General features: G+C 42.4%; 1 protein-coding gene across 4 annotated transcripts in view; it reads right to left on the bottom strand.

Annotated features, from left to right (window-relative positions):
* The window catches only part of rptor (regulatory associated protein of MTOR, complex 1), a 409,250-nt gene that overhangs the window by 104,557 nt on the left and 283,615 nt on the right, over positions 1–21,078 (bottom strand). For all 4 annotated transcript variants that reach the window (XM_079882549.1, XM_079882546.1, XM_079882548.1 and 1 more), the window contains exon 22: positions 10,052–10,170. In XM_079882549.1, coding sequence (XP_079738675.1) covers positions 10,052–10,170 — 119 coding nt within the window. The remainder of the gene's footprint in view (positions 1–10,051; positions 10,171–21,078) is intronic.

Below are 21,078 nucleotides of genomic sequence, written 5' to 3'. Positions count from 1 at the left end.
GAGACGACGTCTGGATGGGAGCATATGTTGTTCTAGAACTTGGATATACCTTTCAGCATTGATGGTTCCTTTCCAGATGTGTAAGCTGCCCATGCCACACGCACTCATGCAACCCCATACCATCAGAGATGCAGGCTTCTGAACTGAGCGCTGATAACAACTTGGGTTGTCCTTGTCCTCTTTAGTCTGGATGACATGGCATCCCAGTTTTCCAAAAAGAACTTCAAATTTTGATTAGTCTGACCACAGAACAGTTTTCCACTTTGCCACAGTCCATTTTTAACGAGCCTTGGCCCAGAGAAAACGCCTGCGCTTCTAGATCCTGTTTAGATATGGCTTCTTTTCTGACCTATAGAGTTTTAGCTGGCAACGGCGAATGGCACAGTGGATTGTGTTCACGACAATGTTTTCTGGAAGTATTCCTGAGCCCATGTTGTGATTTCCATTACAGTAGCATTGCTGTATGTGATGCAGTGCCGTCTAAGGGCCCGAAGATCACGGGCATCCAGTATGGTTTTCCGGCCTTGACCCTTACGCACAGAGATTGTTCCAGATTCTCTGAATCTTTGGATGATATTATGCACTGTAGATGATGATAACTTCAAACTCTTTGCAATTTTTCTCTGAGAAACTCCTTTCTGATATTGCTCCACTATTTTTCGCCGCAGCATTGGGGGAATTGGTGATCCTCTGCCCATCTTGACTTCTGAGAGACACTGCCACTCTGAGAGGCTCTTTTTATACCCAATCATGTTGCCAATTGACCTAATAAGTTGCAAATTGGTCCTCCAGCTGTTCCTTGTATGTACATTTAACTTTTCCGGCCTCTTATTGGTACCTGTCCCAACTTTTTTGGAATGTGTAGCTCTCATGAAATCCAAAATGAGCCAATATTTGGCATGACATTTCAAAATGTCTCACTTTCAACATTTGATATGTTATCTATATTATATTGTTTTAAATTAAAGATGCTGCTGACATCTAGTCGTAAGTCGACAAGCCTGATTTCTTCACTGCCTCTGGCTGTTGTCTGTGACCGGATTGCTTCAGGCCATGAGGCTGGATTCAACCGGTGGTGTCGAGTTCTCTGGGGGTTCCCCGAAGGTTTATTCCACCACGCTTTCAGGAGAGAGGTGTGGATCTTAGGAATCTCCACTGCTTTCACCGTGAGAAATCTCCTGTTAAGGATTTAATACCAAAAAAGCTAGCTCTGACAAATGCCCATTTGTTAGTAAACAAAACTTTTATTCTGAATGAATTTATTATGACTAATGAACTGGACTTCAAATTGGAAACCTGGCTAAAGTTAGGAGACTCATCGCTATCTGAACTTTTGCCTGAGGGCTATGTATGCATCAACTTGCCCTTTGGGTTGTGGGGGAGGACTAATAGCTATATACAAAAAAGCCATTCAATGTCAGTTACTCTCGGCTGAACCACTGCAGAGTTTCAAACTACAATGGTTTCAAATCGCAGCCACAAACCCTGTTACGGTCGCTTTAGTGCATTGGCCTCAGAAAAAAAAAAAAAGGTTTTTGTTCAGAGTTTTGTTGTTGAATTCTCTGATCTCTTGAGTGAAATGTCCATAAAATATGACCGCTTTTTACACTTGGGTAATTTTAATGTGCATATTTGTTGTGGAAATGACACGTTTTCAAGTGAATATTTTTTATTTGATTGAATCATTTGATTTGCTACAATGGGCTAAAAAGATCTACCCACAAACTAGGCCACATGTTAGATCTGATCTTAACTCATAATCTGCAAATTGACTATGTAAATGTTTGAGAGACTAATTTCTCTGATCATATGCCTATCACTTTTAAGACTCCTACTGCCATTCAGCCTGTATTTCTAGGGGACGTTATGTGCTGGTCAAGGAGACTAAGGTCAAGGACCTTTTTTTATCAAAAGCTGATTCTGAAAGAGTAATCCATTTCTGTATCTTGATTTCTGTAACTCTCTGTATTCTGGTATCACCGCTGCATCTTTGTCTCGACAACAATTGTTGCAAAATGTTGTGGTGAGGCTCTTAAAAAGGGTATAGAAACGCGAATCAATTACCCCTTTATCAGCTTCTCTAAAATGGCTCCCTGTCCATCTTAGAATTAGGTACAACATTTCATTGTTTGTAAATCTTTAAATAATCATGCCCCACCATATTTAGCAAACCTTTTGATCCCGTATAATCCCTCCAGAACAATATGCTCAGAAAATCAAAAAGTTCATGTAGTACCAAGGACAAATCACCGACATAAAGGTGATCGAGCCTTTGTAGTAATAGGGCCGAGACTGTGGAATGAGCTGCCGTTATTCATCAGGTCTGTCAAATCTTTGTAGATGTTTAAGAATTTGCTGAAAGCTCACTTAATGTTGGTAGCATATAATGGTTAAATTTTGTGTTTTATATGTTTTTGTTTTATCGGTCAAATATGTGTTCTTATTTTTGATTTTTTATGTAAAGCACTTTGGTCAACCTTTGGTTATTTTTAACAGTGCTGTATAAATAAGACGACAAGACAAGAATGACAAGCCTATAACAGGGCGAAGAGCTGACTTCAAGGGTAATAAACTCAAAGTAACAAACTGATTAAATAAACAAGTGACTTCTGTCACTAAGCATAAGTCGACACACAGGCACATGCCAAGGCCGAGAATAACTTGAGCGCTTAACTAAGGCAAGGAATAAATACTCCAATCAAAGTGACCAAACCGGTGTATCAGATCAGAGCTTGGTACCGGACGTAGTTGAAACCACACAGTTCACAGGGAAGGGCGTGGGCAGCTGTGAAAACAACAAATAGCAAATCAGCTTACATCCCTCTGCACAACCAAAACATGAGGTGCAAAATAGGGAATCTGAAGGTTGTAAAATCTAGCAAATGTGTTCTGAGAAGACCAACCTGCGCCAAACAAATGTCCTGAATATCCGTGGTCAGTCTGACCATTTAGTCATCTTTACCAAACTCCAAACCAGCAGTGTCTATAGACAGAGCATATAAATCACCTACTCAATTCACACATGCCAGAGCGAGTAAAAGTGCAGTCTTAAACGAGAGCACTTTCAGTACCGTTGCATGCAGAGGTTTGAAAAGTGGCTCGGAAAGTGCTCTAAGCACCAGAGACAAATCCTAGATGGGTACCAGGTTAGGATGAGGGAGATGCAGCAGTCTCGCTCCTCTGAGAAACCCTGCTACTAAATTGTGCTTCCCTACTGAGCAATAATCAATGGCCGAATGAAAAACTGAAATGGCAGCCACATACACCTTTAGAGTGGATGGTGTGTGCCCGTTATCCCAACAGTCTTGTAGAAATTACAAAATGACAGACACAGAGCAGGTTGATGGGTCCTCATTTTCTCACTTTACATCCCAGGACACAAAGACTTTCCATTTCAGAGTGTAAAGGCATCTGGTTGACGGGGCTCTTGCTTCAGCAATCAAATCCAAGACCCTTTAATTGTTGCACATTCAATGTCCGTCCATCTCACTGACCTGCCAGCCATGCAGGTTCCATTGCTCTGGCCTGGGGTGTCAGTACCCAACGCTTGAGACAGCAGGTCCCTCTGTAATGGAACTGGCAACAGGGGATCCACCAGATGTTCCACTTGCTCTGGAAGCCATGGCTGGTTTGGCCAGTTCGGCGCGACCAGTAGCACAGTCTCCTATTCCTCCCTGATCTTGTGCAGCACCGGTGGCATGATTTTGACCGTTTTGCGTCAGCGGCTTGATAACCCATCCCCTTCTAGGGGAGTACTCATCAGTGAAAAGAACAACGGGCAATGCGCATTCTACTCCAAGGCAAACAATTCGTCCTCCGTTTCCCCAAACAGGCTCAAAATTACCTGGACCATCTGAGGATGCAGCCTCCATTCTCCGTGAACTGTCCCACCCCTGGACAGCACATCTGGGCCGCAATTCAGACGGCTGGGGACATGGACTGCTTGTATCGATACGAGGTTCCTGTCCGCCCACAAGAGGAAACGTTCTGCCTGCCTTTGAAGTGGGTGAGATTGAATACCCCCTTGGTGATTGATATATACGAAGAAAAACACTGTGTTGTCTGCCCAAACAAGAGCTTCACGAATAGAAGGAAGAAAAGATACTGCCTTCAGCTCTAGGCAGTTTATGTGCCACTTTGACTTTGCACTCGTTCAAGTGCCGCAAACCAGCCTGCCGTCGCAAAATGCATCATGCATCGTTGTGTCAGCAATATATTCTCATTAATATTTAATTTTTTTTTAGCACACCAGGGTGACTAGGAATATGAAATTGTCTAACAATGACTTCTTGTTTCACAGGAGTACAAATATGAGGAAACACAAAGGCCAAATTCCCTTAATCATTCATCACAATGAGTAAAACCAAAGAATATAGTTCTGATGAGCAGCAAAAGATTGTTGAGCTTCACAAAATAGAACGTGGCTGTAAGAAAATAGCTAAAGAATTGAAAATTCCCATTTCCAACATATGGAAACTAATCCTGATGAATAGAATGGACAAAATACCTGAAATCCTTTACAGCTAAAACACGACGAACCAGTTACGTAATTTATTGGTACTTTTTGGTCATTTCATTACTTGCTAATTGATAACATAACTACGACGTTGCATGCTCGTAATTTCTTTTGCACTTTATTTATAATGAATCAATTATAAAATAAAGTGTGCTCTGTCACATTTGTGCGCAGAATTGAAGAGTGTCACGGGCATCAGTACAACGACTGACAGGACAGGAAAGTTTGTTATTCTGAGGTGAGAGACTTTTTATTTCGTAACAAGTTAAGAAAATAACGTTAGACACAATAACACAAATGACACAGACATATATCCTGACATCATCTCACCTGACTGTAGATACTGAATCAGGCAACACGTTTTTCTCAGGCACTCTTAAACTGCATCTGACAGAAGTGACAACAGTCCGCGACACTCAAAACAGTCTTGTGACCAACTAGACAAACTGCTGTAAGTAATCCGCTGGTGGGGTGGTCTGCATGCAAACTGAAGTGTATAACCATTTGTGATTGTGTTCCCTACCCATTCTGACACCACTGGAAGTGCACGCAACTCGGAAAGTATCTCAAGCGGCTCGCTGCCTGGAAACAGGGCGTAGCTCTCTTTTAAGGGGAGACACTGACAGTCCCTGCATGAGCTAGACCACCACAGTGCACCTGGGGAACACTCGTGCTGGGAATGAGAGAATGAACAGGGATTACGCCTCGCAGGCTACTGTAGCCTGCAACCGGCAAGGGAACAGATGGGTGCAACACAGCAAGGTGAACCCTCTTGCTTGGCAGCTCACTGTCCAAGTTGTGTGACGGTCTCTTCATTTGACCATTCCCATCAGGAACGCGGCTGAAGCTCAGGCACAGGATTACTTGGGTGAGGTCCTTGTCTCTTGGGGTACTTGTACTGCCTGGACTTGGGCCTCACAGCTGTTTCTGGGTCCATCCTCGAGCCAGAGGAGATTGCAGCGGGCAATCTGTCCTAGCGCTTAGATGAATGTTTAGCGGAGGAGGATCTTGAACGTGCTGGAGGAGCTGCAGCCCTTTTTCTCAGAGGCCCTCATCTCTGGTTGGGTCAGCCTTATGGGCGCCAGGTCTGTGGCCGAGTGCAGTTTCCTGAACAACTCGGGATCCTGGCTCTGGCCAAAGCCGAAGATGAATTGTGCGTTCGACCCTCCTTGATGGACATTGTGTTTCTGCCACGGCGGAAGGAGAGAAGCAAGTGAAAGCAGCATCCTCTTAAAAGCGTAGTCAAAGGCGAAAGGTCTGGAGTCTGAGAAAAGAAGTCAGAACTGCAGGATATACATTTGCAATCGCAAAAAAAAAAACATCAAACTTTTATATCCTGCAATTCTGACTTTATAAAAAGCAATTGCGAGTTTGTATCATCAATTTTGACTTTATAACTCACAATTGCGCGTTTATATCATGCAATTCTGAGAACAAATGTCACAATTGTGAGATGTAAACTCACAATTGAGAGAAAGTCAGAATTGTGCCATAAAAAGTAGCAGTTACCTTTTTAGTTTCTTTATTCTGCGGCGGAAACAAGCTTCCATACTGTACGTATTAGACAAAACTGTTAAACAGAGATGGCAAACTAATGAAGACGGTGAATGGGAGCATTGTGTGCTCAGGGGCTGGTGTTCTCAGTGCCATCAAAATAAAAGTCCCGCTTCCGACATATTGGCCAAACAGAAAAACTTGACACTGACAATGTTTTATTCTCCAATACTTGTAGCACAAAATGTTCTGGACCGAAACAAATAAAAGCAAATAAAACAACACTAAATATAAATATATGCAGATATAGCAGGTATAAATAGCACCAGGGCTTGACATTTACTTTTTTGCTCAACAGTCACTGTGGCTAGCGGTTCTCTTACGAGAGGTTCTCTCGTACTGCGTAATATCTTACGCTATGGGGAAATCTCTTTTCCGCGAGATACTGAAGCCAAAAATTATCCTTAATTTTGGAATAATGTAAAACGCGTTGCGGCAGCATGCAGACATAGGCAAGACGGCTTGCGCACCTATTGGCTGCCCTGCGGCAACTGCAGCAGCCTATCGAGAGGCCCCATCCGAAACGGGCGTGGCCTGGGCCTATAAATATAGCTCGAAAGGCTGGTAATCTGATTTTTCATCTCTTCAGCGGAGCTCACGCATCGTTGGATCCTGAGAGAAAGAAGCCACGCCGCCAGAGAAAGCCTTTCAGCGGGACGAGCCTTGCATCTGAAGCCGCTGGCCGCGCCGCCTTCAGTCGCCGTTCCTGATGCGCTATCCGGCGCGTTATATCCTTTTCACTGCTAGTGTGTGTTCGCCACCGCGACTCACACTCTCTCTCTAAAAGAGCCGAGCGTCTTTTTAAAGATGTCTCGTAACCTCTGTGGTTCGTGCCAAGCTCCACTCAGCGACGGGGACCGCCATGTCATCTGCGTTTCCTGCCTGGGTGAGGATCATGCAGCTCTCGCGCTCGCTGACGGCGGATGCCCTCACTGCAAACTATTGCCCATGGTGACTCTGAGGACTCGCCTGGCATCCTTCACCGAGACTGCACCTCCACCCGCTATGGTGCCGCGCCGTAAAAAGCGCCATGCTCAGCGGGTCCCGGAACCTCCTCCAACCGACAGAAGCTCGGCGGTTCGCCCGCCAGCTTTGCCGCCTGCTTCACCTGAGTCTCTCACTCCCGGACAGCGGCCGCCGTCTGGCGCCGCTTCCGTCATGGATGACGACGAAGAAGCGGCATCTGTAGAGGAGGACAGCTGCTCTATCCTGGCGTCAGGCAGTGAGGATTGGTCGAGCTCTGTGGATCTCGCTCCCTCTGCTCGCGAGCCTTCCGGGAAAAGGGCTAGCATCGAAGCAGAGCTGACGCGTCTGCTTACGCAGGCCTTGGAGAGTCTCGGCCTCGAGTGGTCGGGACCCGCGGAGCCTGCGCACAACCGGCTGGATGGTTTTTTCCTGCAAGGGGACCGCGTTTCGCCGTCTTGAAGACCCGTGCCGTTTCTTCCTGAGCTTCATGAAGAACTCGCAAAGTCTTGGAGCGCCCCCTTCTCAGCCAGGATGCGTACCACTGCCTCGGCAGCATTCTCCGTGGTGGACGGTGCTAGAGGCAGAGGATACCATTCTCTTCCTCTGGTGGAAGAAGCTGTAGCGGCCCATCTTTGCCCGCCCTCTGCTGGACGGCGCGCTAAGACGGCGCTACCATCCAAAGCTTGCCGCACGACTTCAGCCATGCACAGTCGCGCTTACACCGCCGCTGGACAGGCTGCATCGGCGTTGCACACAATGGCCACCCTGCAGATCTTCCAGGCTGACCTTCTCCGCAAACTGGATGAGGAAGGACCGGAAGCTATCAGCTATCAAAATTAAGGATAATTTTTGGCTTCAGTATCTCACGGAAAAGAGATTTCCCCGTAGCGTAAGATATTATGCAGTACTCGTTCCCTCTTCTAGAGAGAACCGAGGTTACGTTAGTAACCAAGTACGTTTTCCAAATTTATTAGCCACTCAGCATTTTCACTGAACATGGGGAAAAAACTGCCATGTATATATTTTTTATATTGCTGCTGTTTAGATAAATTAACTAAATTAATAACTAATGATTTTTACAATGAAAATCAATCAACACTGCTGCTTTGAAACAATCTGTATTGTAAAAAGCGCTATATAAACAAAGGTGACTTGACTTTCTCTACTTATGTTCACCTAAGATATAACTGTCTGTGTCTACGTGAATACTCGACAATAAATATTCTTGGCATTTTGACATTATTTTGTGTGTATTTGACTGTTTAAGGTCAATAAGCAGCGAAAAATAACTCAATTTAGTACTGAGAGGTGGCTTTATGTGGACACACTTAGGGTGTAAGCACAAAATCTGAGGGAATGAGTAAAATTCTGCGCAATACGTGCAATCTCACGCTGAAATTCAAGCCCTGTAACACCAACAATATTCATCCTGAACAAATGAAACGAGTGAGTGAGGGGAGGCGGTTTGTGTGTCAACCAGAGCATGTGAGCGGAGTGGAGCGGGAGCGAGCGGGGAGCGGGAGCGGGCGGATCGTGGACAGAGCGCAGAGCGGCATTTTTAAAAGGACGGAGCGTCGCCTTATTTCCCGCTCCAATTTCGCTCCAATTTCGCTCTGGTCACACCACGAGTCTGAAGCATGCTCAGTCAAACCTAAACCAGGATCCATCTGTCTTGCACAGTCATCAACAGTAGACTATTTTCAGTCAAAACTCGGCTCAATAATGGAGTTCAAAAAGTAGGCTACTTCAAAAAGGAAAATGAGAAGTCATACAGGTGTACTATATAAAACTAACTAACAATGATAATGTGGTACAAGAAAACGAATGTGGAGACATCGTTTCAGTCAGCAAAGATTAATTTTGGAATATCAAAAGACGTATATCTCTCGAAAACATGAACGTGAGCTATGCGAACACGCTGGGAAGAAAACAAAAGGTTAGTAAATTGAATACGGTAACTTAAAGTGTAAATTAAATATAGCGTAATATTCAAACAAATTCGTTTTTTATTCAAGTAGACATAATGGTTCATTTTATTTAGCCTAATTTGTGTCATCCGTAATAATATTTATATTATTAGGCCCATTTATTCGTTTAATTTTACAGCAGTTTGTGTGTACAATGGAAGTCGATTTAAATTTTAATCGTGTTCACTTATCAAAAAAAGTTCACTTATCAAAATTCTGGCCTTATAGATAATTTACTTAAAAAAATGTATGTATATTTTTGTTTATATAATTTTTATTTATATTATTAGGCCCATTTATTCGTTTAATTTTACAGGACTTTTTGTGTAGGCTATATTCCTTCTTATAGGCCTGTAATTTGAAATAAAACATTTCTATTTGAAAAATGTTGTTGTTACTCATTAGTTCTTTAGGAGGTAAGGCTGTGGTCTAAGCTAAAAGTGATATACATGTAGATTTTTTTCCTTTTTTGGAGCGAGCGGGGGCGATTTGAGTGGAGCGCGAAGCAAACTGCGTTGAGCGCTGAGCGAAAATGAGCGGAGCGGCCTGATGTAGCTTTGAGCGGGGGAGCGGAGGGGTGAACAGTTCCGTGAGCGATGAGCGGAGGGGTGAACAGTTCCGTGAGCGATGAGCGGAGATTCTCACCGCTCCACTCCGCTCACATGCTCTGGTGTCAACTCACTGTCGAAGAGTAGAGAGAGTTGGTATTGTGTGTCTATTCTGAGGAAAATTAGTATTGGAAGAGTTTCAGATATTTCAGTATCGATATTTATATTGAAAAAATTATATTTTTGACAACACTACATTGCACTTAGGTTGTTATTTTAGATGCCTTTTTTAAAAGACTACAATTGAAAATGTATATATTATATAGCCTATAAAATTCAACCCGCCAAAGTGGCTAGTAGGAGTGAATGTGTAACCCGCCAAAGTGGCTAGTAGGATGCCACTGCTGAAATCCACCCACATTTTCCATGTCTTAATGTCAAGCCCTAGTAAGCACAGTAAAATGGGGCAGGTGTAATGAGGATCCCAGGACTGTCTGTACCTTGTATGCGATGCTGTTGAGAACCTTCATGGCTAGATCAGAGACGTCTGGAAATGGATCAGCTGCTAGATGCAGTAACACCCTCCAAATCTGAGTATATACACTGTTAAAAGACACTCCTGAAAAGAGAAAACATTTTGTTAGTTTCATTTTAAATTAAGGAAATTATTTAATTGGTGCATTTAATGAGAATTTGTGTAGAAACAACTCAGTAGAGTTAAACTGAAGCTCAGATCTTCCTTGGGATATTCCTTACAAAAAAGTACTGCCGCTGCAGCATGGTACAGTGATGCTATTGAATGAAAATACAGTGGTATTTTGAATTCATGGTACTGAACGATAAACATTTCAATATTAAAATAATACCAGGGTATTATGACTTCATAAATCAAAAATCATAAATCAGCAATATTATGACACTATTACAGCAATTCCAATCCAAATTTTGCAAAGAATTAACAAACACCGAAGGCATTCTCTATTATTCACTCACACCAGTTTATACAGGACAGTTAAAGTAGTTTATGGTTTTGTTAATTTAGTATAAGAAACAGATAAAACTGAATATCCTGTACAGTCATTAAGGTCATTAATTACTTCACCTCCCAGTACAAATAAAAAGAGAATTATTGATTTATGGGTCAATGACGTGACGCCTAAATTTTCTGTCCGATTGCATTTTTTCAGGCAAAAATGGGTTTAAATGCCTAAAAAGATACTGTATATTTATAGTACCTCTCCCATGTATGTACTCACTTTAACTTTTAAAAAACCTTTACTTATTTGTTATTTTTTTTGTTATTTAAAGTGTCAAAACATCATGTGGTGCGACCGTCCGGCCATAACTTCTGTTTTGAAAACGTCTTTGAAATTACTCTGAATTTATTCAAATTTATTTTCTGCACTATTTGGCATGATTTCCAAAATGTTTTGTAATCCTTTAAAAAAATTCAAAGCATTTGTATTTATATTTCCATCATAATATACAAACAAACTTTGTCCGATGATGTCCATTTTATGAAATATCATGTGGTGCGACCATCAAGGAACTACCATTTTGGGACTTATATGTTGAAAACTATTCAAACACAGGAAGTTACATCATAAACCAATTTATAAAGGACCCATGGAAGCAGCAAGCAGGTTTGTAATTCTCTCAAATTGGAAAAAAAATAAACCTTTGTAATGGTTGGTATGTAGTTGCCACATTTGGATGTCATGTGGTATGACCTCAAAAAAAAAATTAATATTAAAGTTATTTCTACAAATATATAGTTTTATTATAAATTTCATAGTGACCTTTTTTGGCAAGCTAGCTTGTTTTGTTTAGGTGGCCAATTTTGTGCCTGTAAATTATGATTGAATTTGAAAATATCATGTGGTGCGACCAAATATCATGTGGTGCGACCACTGCAGACTGTTTTCCATGATAGATATATGTCCTAGATTGACAGTTTTATGCTTTTATATTCAATTGACGGTTTATATAAAAAAAGTACTTTACTTTAGTATCATTTGGAATAGATTTTTATGCAATTTGGGATCTTTTTTTATAGATTTTAGACAGTTTGTGTTTACTCTTTGTACAATATGAGAAAAATGCACAAAAAAAAATTAGAGCATGTAATTTCAGTTTAGTAATAATGCATTTATTAGTAGTGTATTTATTATTGCCTATTTATTTATTTAAAACTATTTTAATGTATTTTACCAGATGCCACTGCCAAGCAAAAAAATTCTAACCCTGCAGCAAGAGCAGAGTACCTTGATAGGAGAAGAGTGAAATATTATTACAGTTTAAAATATCTGTTTTCTATGTGAATATATAGTAAACTGTAATTTATTCCTATGATCAAAGCTGAATTTTCAGCATCGTTACTCCAGTTTTCAGTGTCACATGATCCTTCAGAAATAATTCTAATATGTAACCCTAGACCACAAAACCACTCAATGGGTCAATGTCACATGGGTAAATTTTTTGCAATTGAGATTTATACATCATATGAAAGCTGAATAAATAAGCTTTTCATTGATGTATGATTTGTTAAGATAGAACAATATTTGGCCGATACAACTGAAAATCTGGAATCTGAGGGTGCTACAAAATCGAAACATTGAGAAAATCGCCTTTAAAGTTGTCCATTTATGTTTGCAATATTGCTATATTCACTCACAAAAATAAATGTTTATAAATTTATGGTAGGACATTTACAAAATATAAAACATGATCTTTATCTAATATCCTAATGATTTTTTGGAATAAAAGAAAAATCGATAATTTTGACCCATACAATGTATTGTTGGCTATTGCCACAAATACCCTGTGCGACTTGTGACTGGTTTTGTGATCCAGGGTCACTAATGATTTGCTGCTCAAGAAACATTTCTGATTATTATCAATGTTCATATTTTTTGGGGAAACTGTGATACATTTTATATGTCAGGATTATTTGATGAATATAAAGTTCAAAAGAACAGCATTTATTTGAAATAGAATCTTTCGGAACATTATAGCCTGTGCCTGAATGTGACACTGAATGTGTCCTTGATTAATAAAGTATTAATTACTTAAAAAAACTATTGACCCCAAATGTTACCTGTATACAATACTTTTATGAAATAATTTATATCTATAACATTATTATTTGTTAGAAAGAAATTCTAAGTCAAGTTAAATTAAATAGTGCACTTGTGTTTGTGAAGTGATTTTTATTTATAAAAGTGAGTTTATAAAATGTTTATGTTCAGGAAAATTCTGTGAAATTTGTATAAAATCTGGTTTAAATAAATTTTGTATAAAATGTATTGTTCATTGATCTCTTTAAATAGATTTTTAACTATATAAGGTTTTCGTGTCATTTGGAGCGACCACTTATGTGGTGCGACCAATAAAAGCTATCACTGTATTAAATTTAAAATAAAATATCTTATTTCTGTGGCTGAAATATGAATCACTGATACAGTATGCTTTAGTAAATTATATTTTTAAAACATTTCTATCAGTTTTATGCGATTTACAGGAAAAATAAGTCTGTTAACTGCATTTTAGAAGGCGACTGAAATTGCAGAACAAAAATATGAGATCATTATATACAAAAACTCAAAAGAAATTTAAATACTCTATTTTTAAACACTTTAATTACTGAGAACATGTAAAAAAAAAAAAAAACATTTATGTTAAGGAAATTAATTAATTTTAAGATAAATCACGGTCGCCCCACATGACATTTTTTAAGCCTATGGACAATTCATCTAGATGAAAAAACACTAAAATCACTTAATTTAAATTTTTTATTTGAATTTATATGTACACAACATTCTTAATGATTGAACAATTGCAATATATATTGTTAATTTTCGTATTTTAAAATTGGCCTGTTGAAAATCCTTATACGTCATTGACCCTTATACAAAAGTAATCGGCAGATCTCATCCATCTTTCATTAGAAGCTGTCATAGCCATTATCCTGATGTTATTGCCTGGTCTAGAAATTATGTAATTTCAGAAGCAGGAAACAGCTGTGGGAAAACGTTGATTTCAATCTGACATTTTCTCTCCTGTCCCTAGAGTGAACCAGCAACCGCAGATGACATTATAAGACTTTTGTGTTTTGTTTTTTTCTCTCAATTCTTATGCATTTTCATTCTATCATCGCCTGCAACATGTCATTAGTGTCAGTCACTAGTTCATCCTGCTCTGCTCCACTCCGGTGATCAAAACACACATTCCTTAAATTACATAGAGGTGCCATCCTCACCTCATTATGAGACAGGGCGCATCTGTAATGTGTGCATGTATGCTAACTATCCTATCGGCCGGATGAGTATACCTGTGCTGGAGCGCGTGAAGAAGTGTGTGTGTGAACGTCAAGAGACCATCAGGCAGCTGAGCGTATTTGTGATGCAGAAAGACTTTCTGATTTCCCTGTGGTGCTGTGTGAGTGTGGAGCCCCTCATCATTGGAATGCACAGTGTGTCTGCCATACTAACGCATGCAAAATCCAAAGCGCTGTAGGATTGAGTGCAAATCAAATACAAATGAATCTTCCAGGTGAATTGTTCAAACATAATTCCACACAGAACCCAACATTCCAGACCCCAAATCAGCAATCCAGAGCCATAAAATCAGGCTCCAGCCAGTCTCTACCTAACCAACGAAAACCCCCAACTAAGAACTGTTATGGCCAAACTAAAGGAAGAACGTGTCAATGTGAGATAGCTTGGAAAAGAATGATTGGCTCAGAGATGGCACAGCTCAGGGCTCGATCAAGATAACAGCAGAGAAGCTGCTGGACTCCACACAGACACAAAACAGACCCCAGTCTCCTCTGAATGACCCAGAGTTTTGAAATCACTTCAAACCAAAGAGACTGAGACTTTGACTACAAAAATAGATAAAAATCATCCCAGAACAATTCTTGATGGACATGCAACTACATGATTCTATTTTGTGTCTACAATATATGTGTGTGTCTAATATGCTTAGATCCCATATAATTCATGTAATTGTTATAACTATTAGATGCTTGAATGAAAGTGTGTCGTGCTTCCTATCAGTACGATCATATGTTCTTAATTCAAAAGATGGCTTGAGTGAAATCTGTGTGAAATGTTCCGTATTCTTATAATAGTAATAATGTCTAAACTGTGGCCTTGTTCCTCTCTGCTAGAGCTTAGAGAGTAAGGAGAGCACAGATAAGATTGATTTATGATAAGAAGTGAAGAGAACGCCACCTCCTAAATAAAGTCAGTGTCTAATTGGTCAGAACTGAACCAGGAGGCTGGGCGGACATTTGAGTTTAAAATCTTAACACCAGAACAAAGTTTAAGTTTAGTGCAGAACAAAAATGCAGCGGGAGATGAAGATCTAAACCAAACCAATAACCATGTAGACACGCAGAGACGAAAGAACCCAAATCAAGATCAGAAGAACATGGGTTAAACAACTTCATTCAAGCCATCATCTACTCTCGCCTCAATTTCCTTTCTTTTCTTAGTTTCCTTTCTTTTCCGTTGTGAGTCTCGGTTCTAAGTTAAGTTTTGCGGCAAGATTTCAGTCCACGGTTCTTCTGCAAAGCCAGCTTCAACAGAGACTTTCATTCATCCGCCAGCACCCCACGTGACTGGCCGCCCCATCTATCCAAGCACGGGGACACCAGCCAACGAACGAACTCGGGAAACCCCCTTTGACGCCGACCAAAGGAATTCCCAAAAGGAACGCAAAACGAGCAAGTAACCTCCAGACTCTTAAGCTGAAATGGTGTATTGATATAGATTTAATAACCTGTCTAAGAAACGATAGAAGGGTTAATTAATGATTGGTGGTTCGTTACAGGTCATGTCTTATAAGTGCATATAGAAACTTGGGATTTCATCATCTCACTCTTAAAACTCATTCTTTCCTCACTCTCTTTCTTGCTGCAACTCGTATGAATGTGTGCGTGCGTGTGTTTGTGTTAGATATTAGTTTTATGTGTTAGAATAATCAATAAAGTCTTGTTTGTAATTTTAAAGAGAAGTGTTACTTGTGTTATGTGCTTACGAATTTAATGTCTTAAACTGCTGATCTAAGTTACCTTGCTAACTATAGTGTTTCACTATAGTTTGAAAATTTATATCCACTGCAGAGCGGATAGTTACGGCTGGTTCAAATGAACCACGAACGAGTTATTTGCTCGGTCGTAATAAGTGATTCTTTCGAATAATTATAAATTGATTAATAATTCCGTTGAGCTAAATTGACCTGTCTAAATAATAGACAAATATCTTACAGCGCTTCATGAACACAGTCTCTAGGGACACCTCCTCCACCTTCTTGTTCACCTTCACCTCCACTCTCTGTTCTTGTACTTTTCTTTATCCACACAATTAGGGCTGGGCGATATATCGCATGACATTGTTAGGCGCATCTCGTCAGTAAAGCCAGTTCCTTGATTAGTAGTAAATCGGCATCACCTGCTTTCAGATGGAGCGGCATTTACAACACAGAGCCGTAGTTAACAGACAAGCTGAGCCATATTGCATTAATTATCGCGGACGTATCGCCTGCAATAATTAATGTGATATGGCTCAGCTTGTCAGTTAATTACGGCTCTGTGTTGTAAATGCCGCTCCATCTGAAAGCAGGTGATGGCGATTTACTACTAATCAAGGAACCGGCTTTACTGACGAGATGCGCCTAACAATGTCATGCGATATATCGCCCAGCCCTACACACAATAACAGCTGGTACGGAAAGCAGATGTTGAATGATCTGAATGATCCATCACTCTAAATGCTGATCTTAAGCAATTTTAACTGAAATTAGTAGTAATTTTCAACAAATCAAAAACAAAACAAATTTAAAAAAATTTGCAGCTAAGAGAATTCAACAACCATCAAATAGTCACCAGTGGAGAAAGTGAGAGTATAATACGGGATGGGGCGGGGCTCTGGCACACTCCTTTATTTTTATTTGCCGATGTAAACAGAGCCATAATTTTCAACAGAGGGGCATGAAATATTCAGCAAGACTGCAGTGGTGTGCTGTCACAACCTGACACAGTTTCAAAACACACTAAGAAATGGACCCAATAATGAAGTTAGAGGTTTATAACACTGACAAAACATTTTCCTAACCATAGCAGATTATGCATATCATAGTATATTATGATATTATTCCAGTGCTAAACATACTACTCCAGAGAACGCTAAAAGCTCTAGCTCACTTTCCATGCATCAGCACTGGATAAATGTGTATTAGAGCAAAAACAAAACAAAAAAACAAGCATTCTACTGACCATAAGCTAGCTGTAACTTAAAAGATCAGACCAATGATCTGTAATTAAGGCTTTCAATCGCTTAAACATTTATAATATATCTTGTCCAGAACTGATTTTTTCTATCTACTGTGATTTCTATCTACTGAATGACACTCCTAGTTAAATTATTTTACCTTTATACATTGTTATGATATATTCTGCAACTTCACTTCAAACACAACACCTGCTATAAAAACAAAACAAAACAAAACAAAAAACAAAACAAAACAAAACAAAACAAAACAAAACAAAACAAAACAAAACAAAACAAAAAACACCCTGAATCCAAGTATCCATGTTAACCGGAAGGTGCTTCGAACCCCAGACTCTGCTGTGCTAGCACTCATGTTTCTGCATTGCCTGGCTACTGATTTATGTATGCAAAGCACAGTCACTTCTGGAGGTTGAGTAAGGACTTCATACTTGAAATGCATTAGTCACAGATTATATAAAATAAAATAAAACTAAGTAGAGGAAAAGGAGAATATAAGGAAAGGATGGGTTGACAGGAGGTCAGAGGATAAAGATAAAATGAAGAGGTTTTGTAAGGTGCTGGTGTGGACTGCACTGATGCAACTCAGAGGAGTGAAAGGGTGAAGAAAATGAAAAAGGATGCATGTGTGGCTGAATACAGAAAAACCAATGGTGAGCCAAAAAAAGGTAACGATTGAATGAGACAGAAACAAATAAAATGGATTGAAATATAATGGAATCAGATATAATAACAGCTTGAATGTTGGAACAAAGCCTCAATCTGGCCTCACAATGATAAAAGTAACAATTTTAAATATCTGAAGGGGCTGACGAGAACAAAAAATAAATGTCAGATAATAAAGAGTGAGAGAGAAAAAAAGAGCTTTTACAGCAGGTTTGATTACGACTTAATTACTTAAATTTAGAGGATCTATATGTTGAAATAGCACTAAAATAAATTAGTAAAATTCTGCTGCGGAGGGATTTTTAGTTCTCTTACGAGAGGTTCTCTTGTACTGCGTAATATCTTACGCTACGGGGAAATCTCTTTTCCGCGAGATACTGAAGCCAAAAATTATCCTTAATTTTGGAATAATGTAAAACGCGTTGCGTCAGCATACAGACATAGGCAAGACGGCTCGCGTGCCTATTGGCTGCCCTGCGGCAACTGCAGCAGCCTATCGAGAGGCCCCACCGTGACGCCAGATCCAATGGGGGCGCGAAGCGCCCAGTGCGTCACGTCCCGCCGAAACGGGCGTGGCCTGGGCCTATAAATATAGCTCGACAGGCTGGTAATCTGATTTTTCATCTCTTCAGCGGAGCTCACGCATCGCTGGATCCTGAGAGAAAGAAGCCGCGCCGTCAGAGAAAGCCTTTCAGTGGGACGAGCCTTGCATCTGAAGCCGCTGGCCGTGCCGCCTTCAGTCGCCGTTCCTGCTGCGCTATCCGGCGCATTATATCCTTTTCACTGCTAGTGTGTGTTCGCCGCCGCGACTCACACTCTCTCTCTAAAAGAGCCGAGCGTCTTTTTAAAGATGACTCGTAACCTCTGTGGCTCGTGCCAAGCCCCACTCAGCGACGGGAACCGCCATGTCATCTGCGTTTCCTGCCTGGGTGAGGATCATGCAGCTCTCGCGCTCGCTGATGGCGGATGCCCTCACTGCGAGCTATTGCCCATGGTGACTCTGAGGACTCGCCTGGCATCCTTCACCGAGACTGCACCTCCACCCGCTGCGGTGCCGCGCCGTAAAAAGCGCCGTGCTCAGCCAGTCCCGGAACCTCCTCCAACCGACAGAAGCTCGGCGGTTCGCCCGCCAGCTTCGCCGCCTGCTTCACCTGAGTCTCTCACTCCCGGACAGCGGCCGCCATCTGGCGCCGCTTCCGTCATGGGTGACGACGAAGAAGCGGCATCTGTAGAGGAGGACAGCTGCTCTATCCTGGCGTCGGGCAGTGAGGATTGGTCGAGCTCTGTGGATCTCGCCCCCTCTGCTCGCGAGCCTTCCGGGAAAAGGGCTAGCATCGAAGCAGAGCTGACGCGTCTGCTCACGCAGGCCGTGGAGAGCCTCGGCCTCGAGTGGTCGACGCCCGCGGAGCCTGTGCACAACCGGCTGGATGGTTTTTTCCTGCAAGGGGACCGCGTTTCGCCACCTTCAAGACCCGCGCCGTTTCTTCCTGAGCTTCATGAAGAACTTGCAAAGTCTTGGAGCGCCCCCTTCTCAGCCAGGATGCGTACCTCTGCCTCGGCAGCATTCTCCGTGGTGGACGGTGCTAGAGGCAGAGGATACTATTCTCTTCCTCTGGTGGAAGAAGCTGTAGCGGCCCATCTTTGCCCGCCCTCTGCTGGACGAAGCGCTAAGACGGCACTACCATCCAAAGCTTGCCGCACGACTTCAGCCATGCACAGTCGCGCTTACACCGCCGCTGGACAGGCTGCATCGGCGTTGCACACAATGGCCACCCTGCAGATCTTCCAGGCCGACCTTCTCCGCAAACTGGATGAGGAAGGACCGGAAGCTATCAGCTTGCCGGATTTAAGGAGGATCTTGCACTCCGCGCCACTAAGTCCACTGCACAGGCCATAGGGCGGAACATGGCCTCTCTCAACGTTGCTGAGAGACATTTATGGTTGACGCTCTCTGAGATGCCGGACTCGGAGCGCGCCGCGTTCCTCGACGCCCCCATCTCTTCTGCCGGCCTCTTTGGATCGTCCGTCAAAGATTTCGCGGACAGATTCGCTGAGGTGCAGAAAACGTCACAGGCCATGAAACATTTTCTGCCGAAGCGCTCCAGCTCCGCAACAGGCCGCTCAAAACAGCCGTCTGCTCGAAGCTACCAGCCTCCGCCCGCCGCCGCCTCACAGCGTCGACAGGCCCGAGACCGCGCTCTCGCTCTGCCGGCCACCGCCCCCCGCGTGGGCCCCGGCCGAAGATTGAGATAAAGCCCAAGGCCTCAAAGTCTGTCCAAGCCCGCCTAGGAAAATGACGGTGTTCAAGTCCAGCTGCGGCCAGACTTTCACCAAAACTTCTCGCTCGTCCAGTTCCAGAAAATGCAACTGTTCCAGTGTATTCTGCAGTAAACAAGCCGGTACCACGGCCCGCTTGCCTGCACACAAACGCCGTTTTTACGGCGACCCAGATGAATCTCTCAAAGAGTGTATTTTCTGGTATTTCGGCCACGGCCGATGGTGTTATGAGTGTAGTAAAAATGCCCACTGCCCAGTGCTCATTCCTACACACAGGCACAGCCCGCCCCACAGGGCTCGCACACATAAAATCGACTCATGTCGATTGTGCATTAAATGTAGTGAATGTGCCCACGACCCAGTGCCCACAAACACTACACACTGCATGTCTCACGATTTCTGTAAAAGCGAAACCAACACACATACAGTCAGCTCAAGCCGACGGTGTTTTCAGTGTAGTAAATGTGCCCGCTGTCCCGCGCCCAGATTCACTCACAGACATGACACGGCCAGAGACCAGATCTCATTCAACCCCTAGCTATTCATGCAAATGCGTGGGCAAAGCTTCCCGGGGTATCAGAATGGGTGCTGAACATTATAAAAAGAGGGTATTCGCTACAGTTCGCTCGACGCCCCCGCCGTTGTGCGGCGCAAATCGAAACTACGGTAGAAAAGGAAGTAGCACATCTACTTCGAATCGAAATTGCAAAACTGTTGAGCAAAGGGGCCATAGAGCCTTTATCTCAAGCTCAGAGCGAAGGGGGTCTGTACAGCAGATATTTTCTGGTACCGAAAAAAGATGGGGGTCTCAGACCCATTCTAGATCTAAGACAGCTGAACAAAGCGCTTCGGAAACTTCGGGGAATGCGAGTTTTGAACTACTTGGACGATTGGCTGGTTCTAGCTCAGTCACACTCAGAGCTCATAGAACACAGGACCATATTACTCGAACATCTCGAGAATCTGGGTCTCAAAGTCAATTGGGCGAAAAGTTCACTGTCTCCCAGTCAGAGAATATCTTTTCTGGGCACAGAACTGGACTCGCTGTCTATGACAGCACAGCTATCGCCGCAGCGCAGACTGGATATTCAGCGCATGACGGAAACCTTCCGCTGCGGCACTATAGTCCCGCTCAGAAAGTTTCAAAGGATGCTGGGTCTCATGGCCTCAGCATCATCAGTACTCCAGTTGGGTCTGCTTCGCATGCGCCCACTGCAGTTCTGGCTAAAAGCGTGAGTACCGCGCTGAGCGTGGACCTCCGGTCTTTCTCGCCTCAAGGTCGATCAGAAATG

Source organism: Squalius cephalus (genome assembly GCF_949319135.1).
Source record: "Squalius cephalus genome assembly, chromosome: 10".
Classification (NCBI taxonomy): Eukaryota; Metazoa; Chordata; class Actinopteri; order Cypriniformes; family Leuciscidae; genus Squalius; species Squalius cephalus.
Note: the sequence above shows the minus strand (reverse complement) of the source record. Positions and strands in the feature narration are given on the sequence as shown.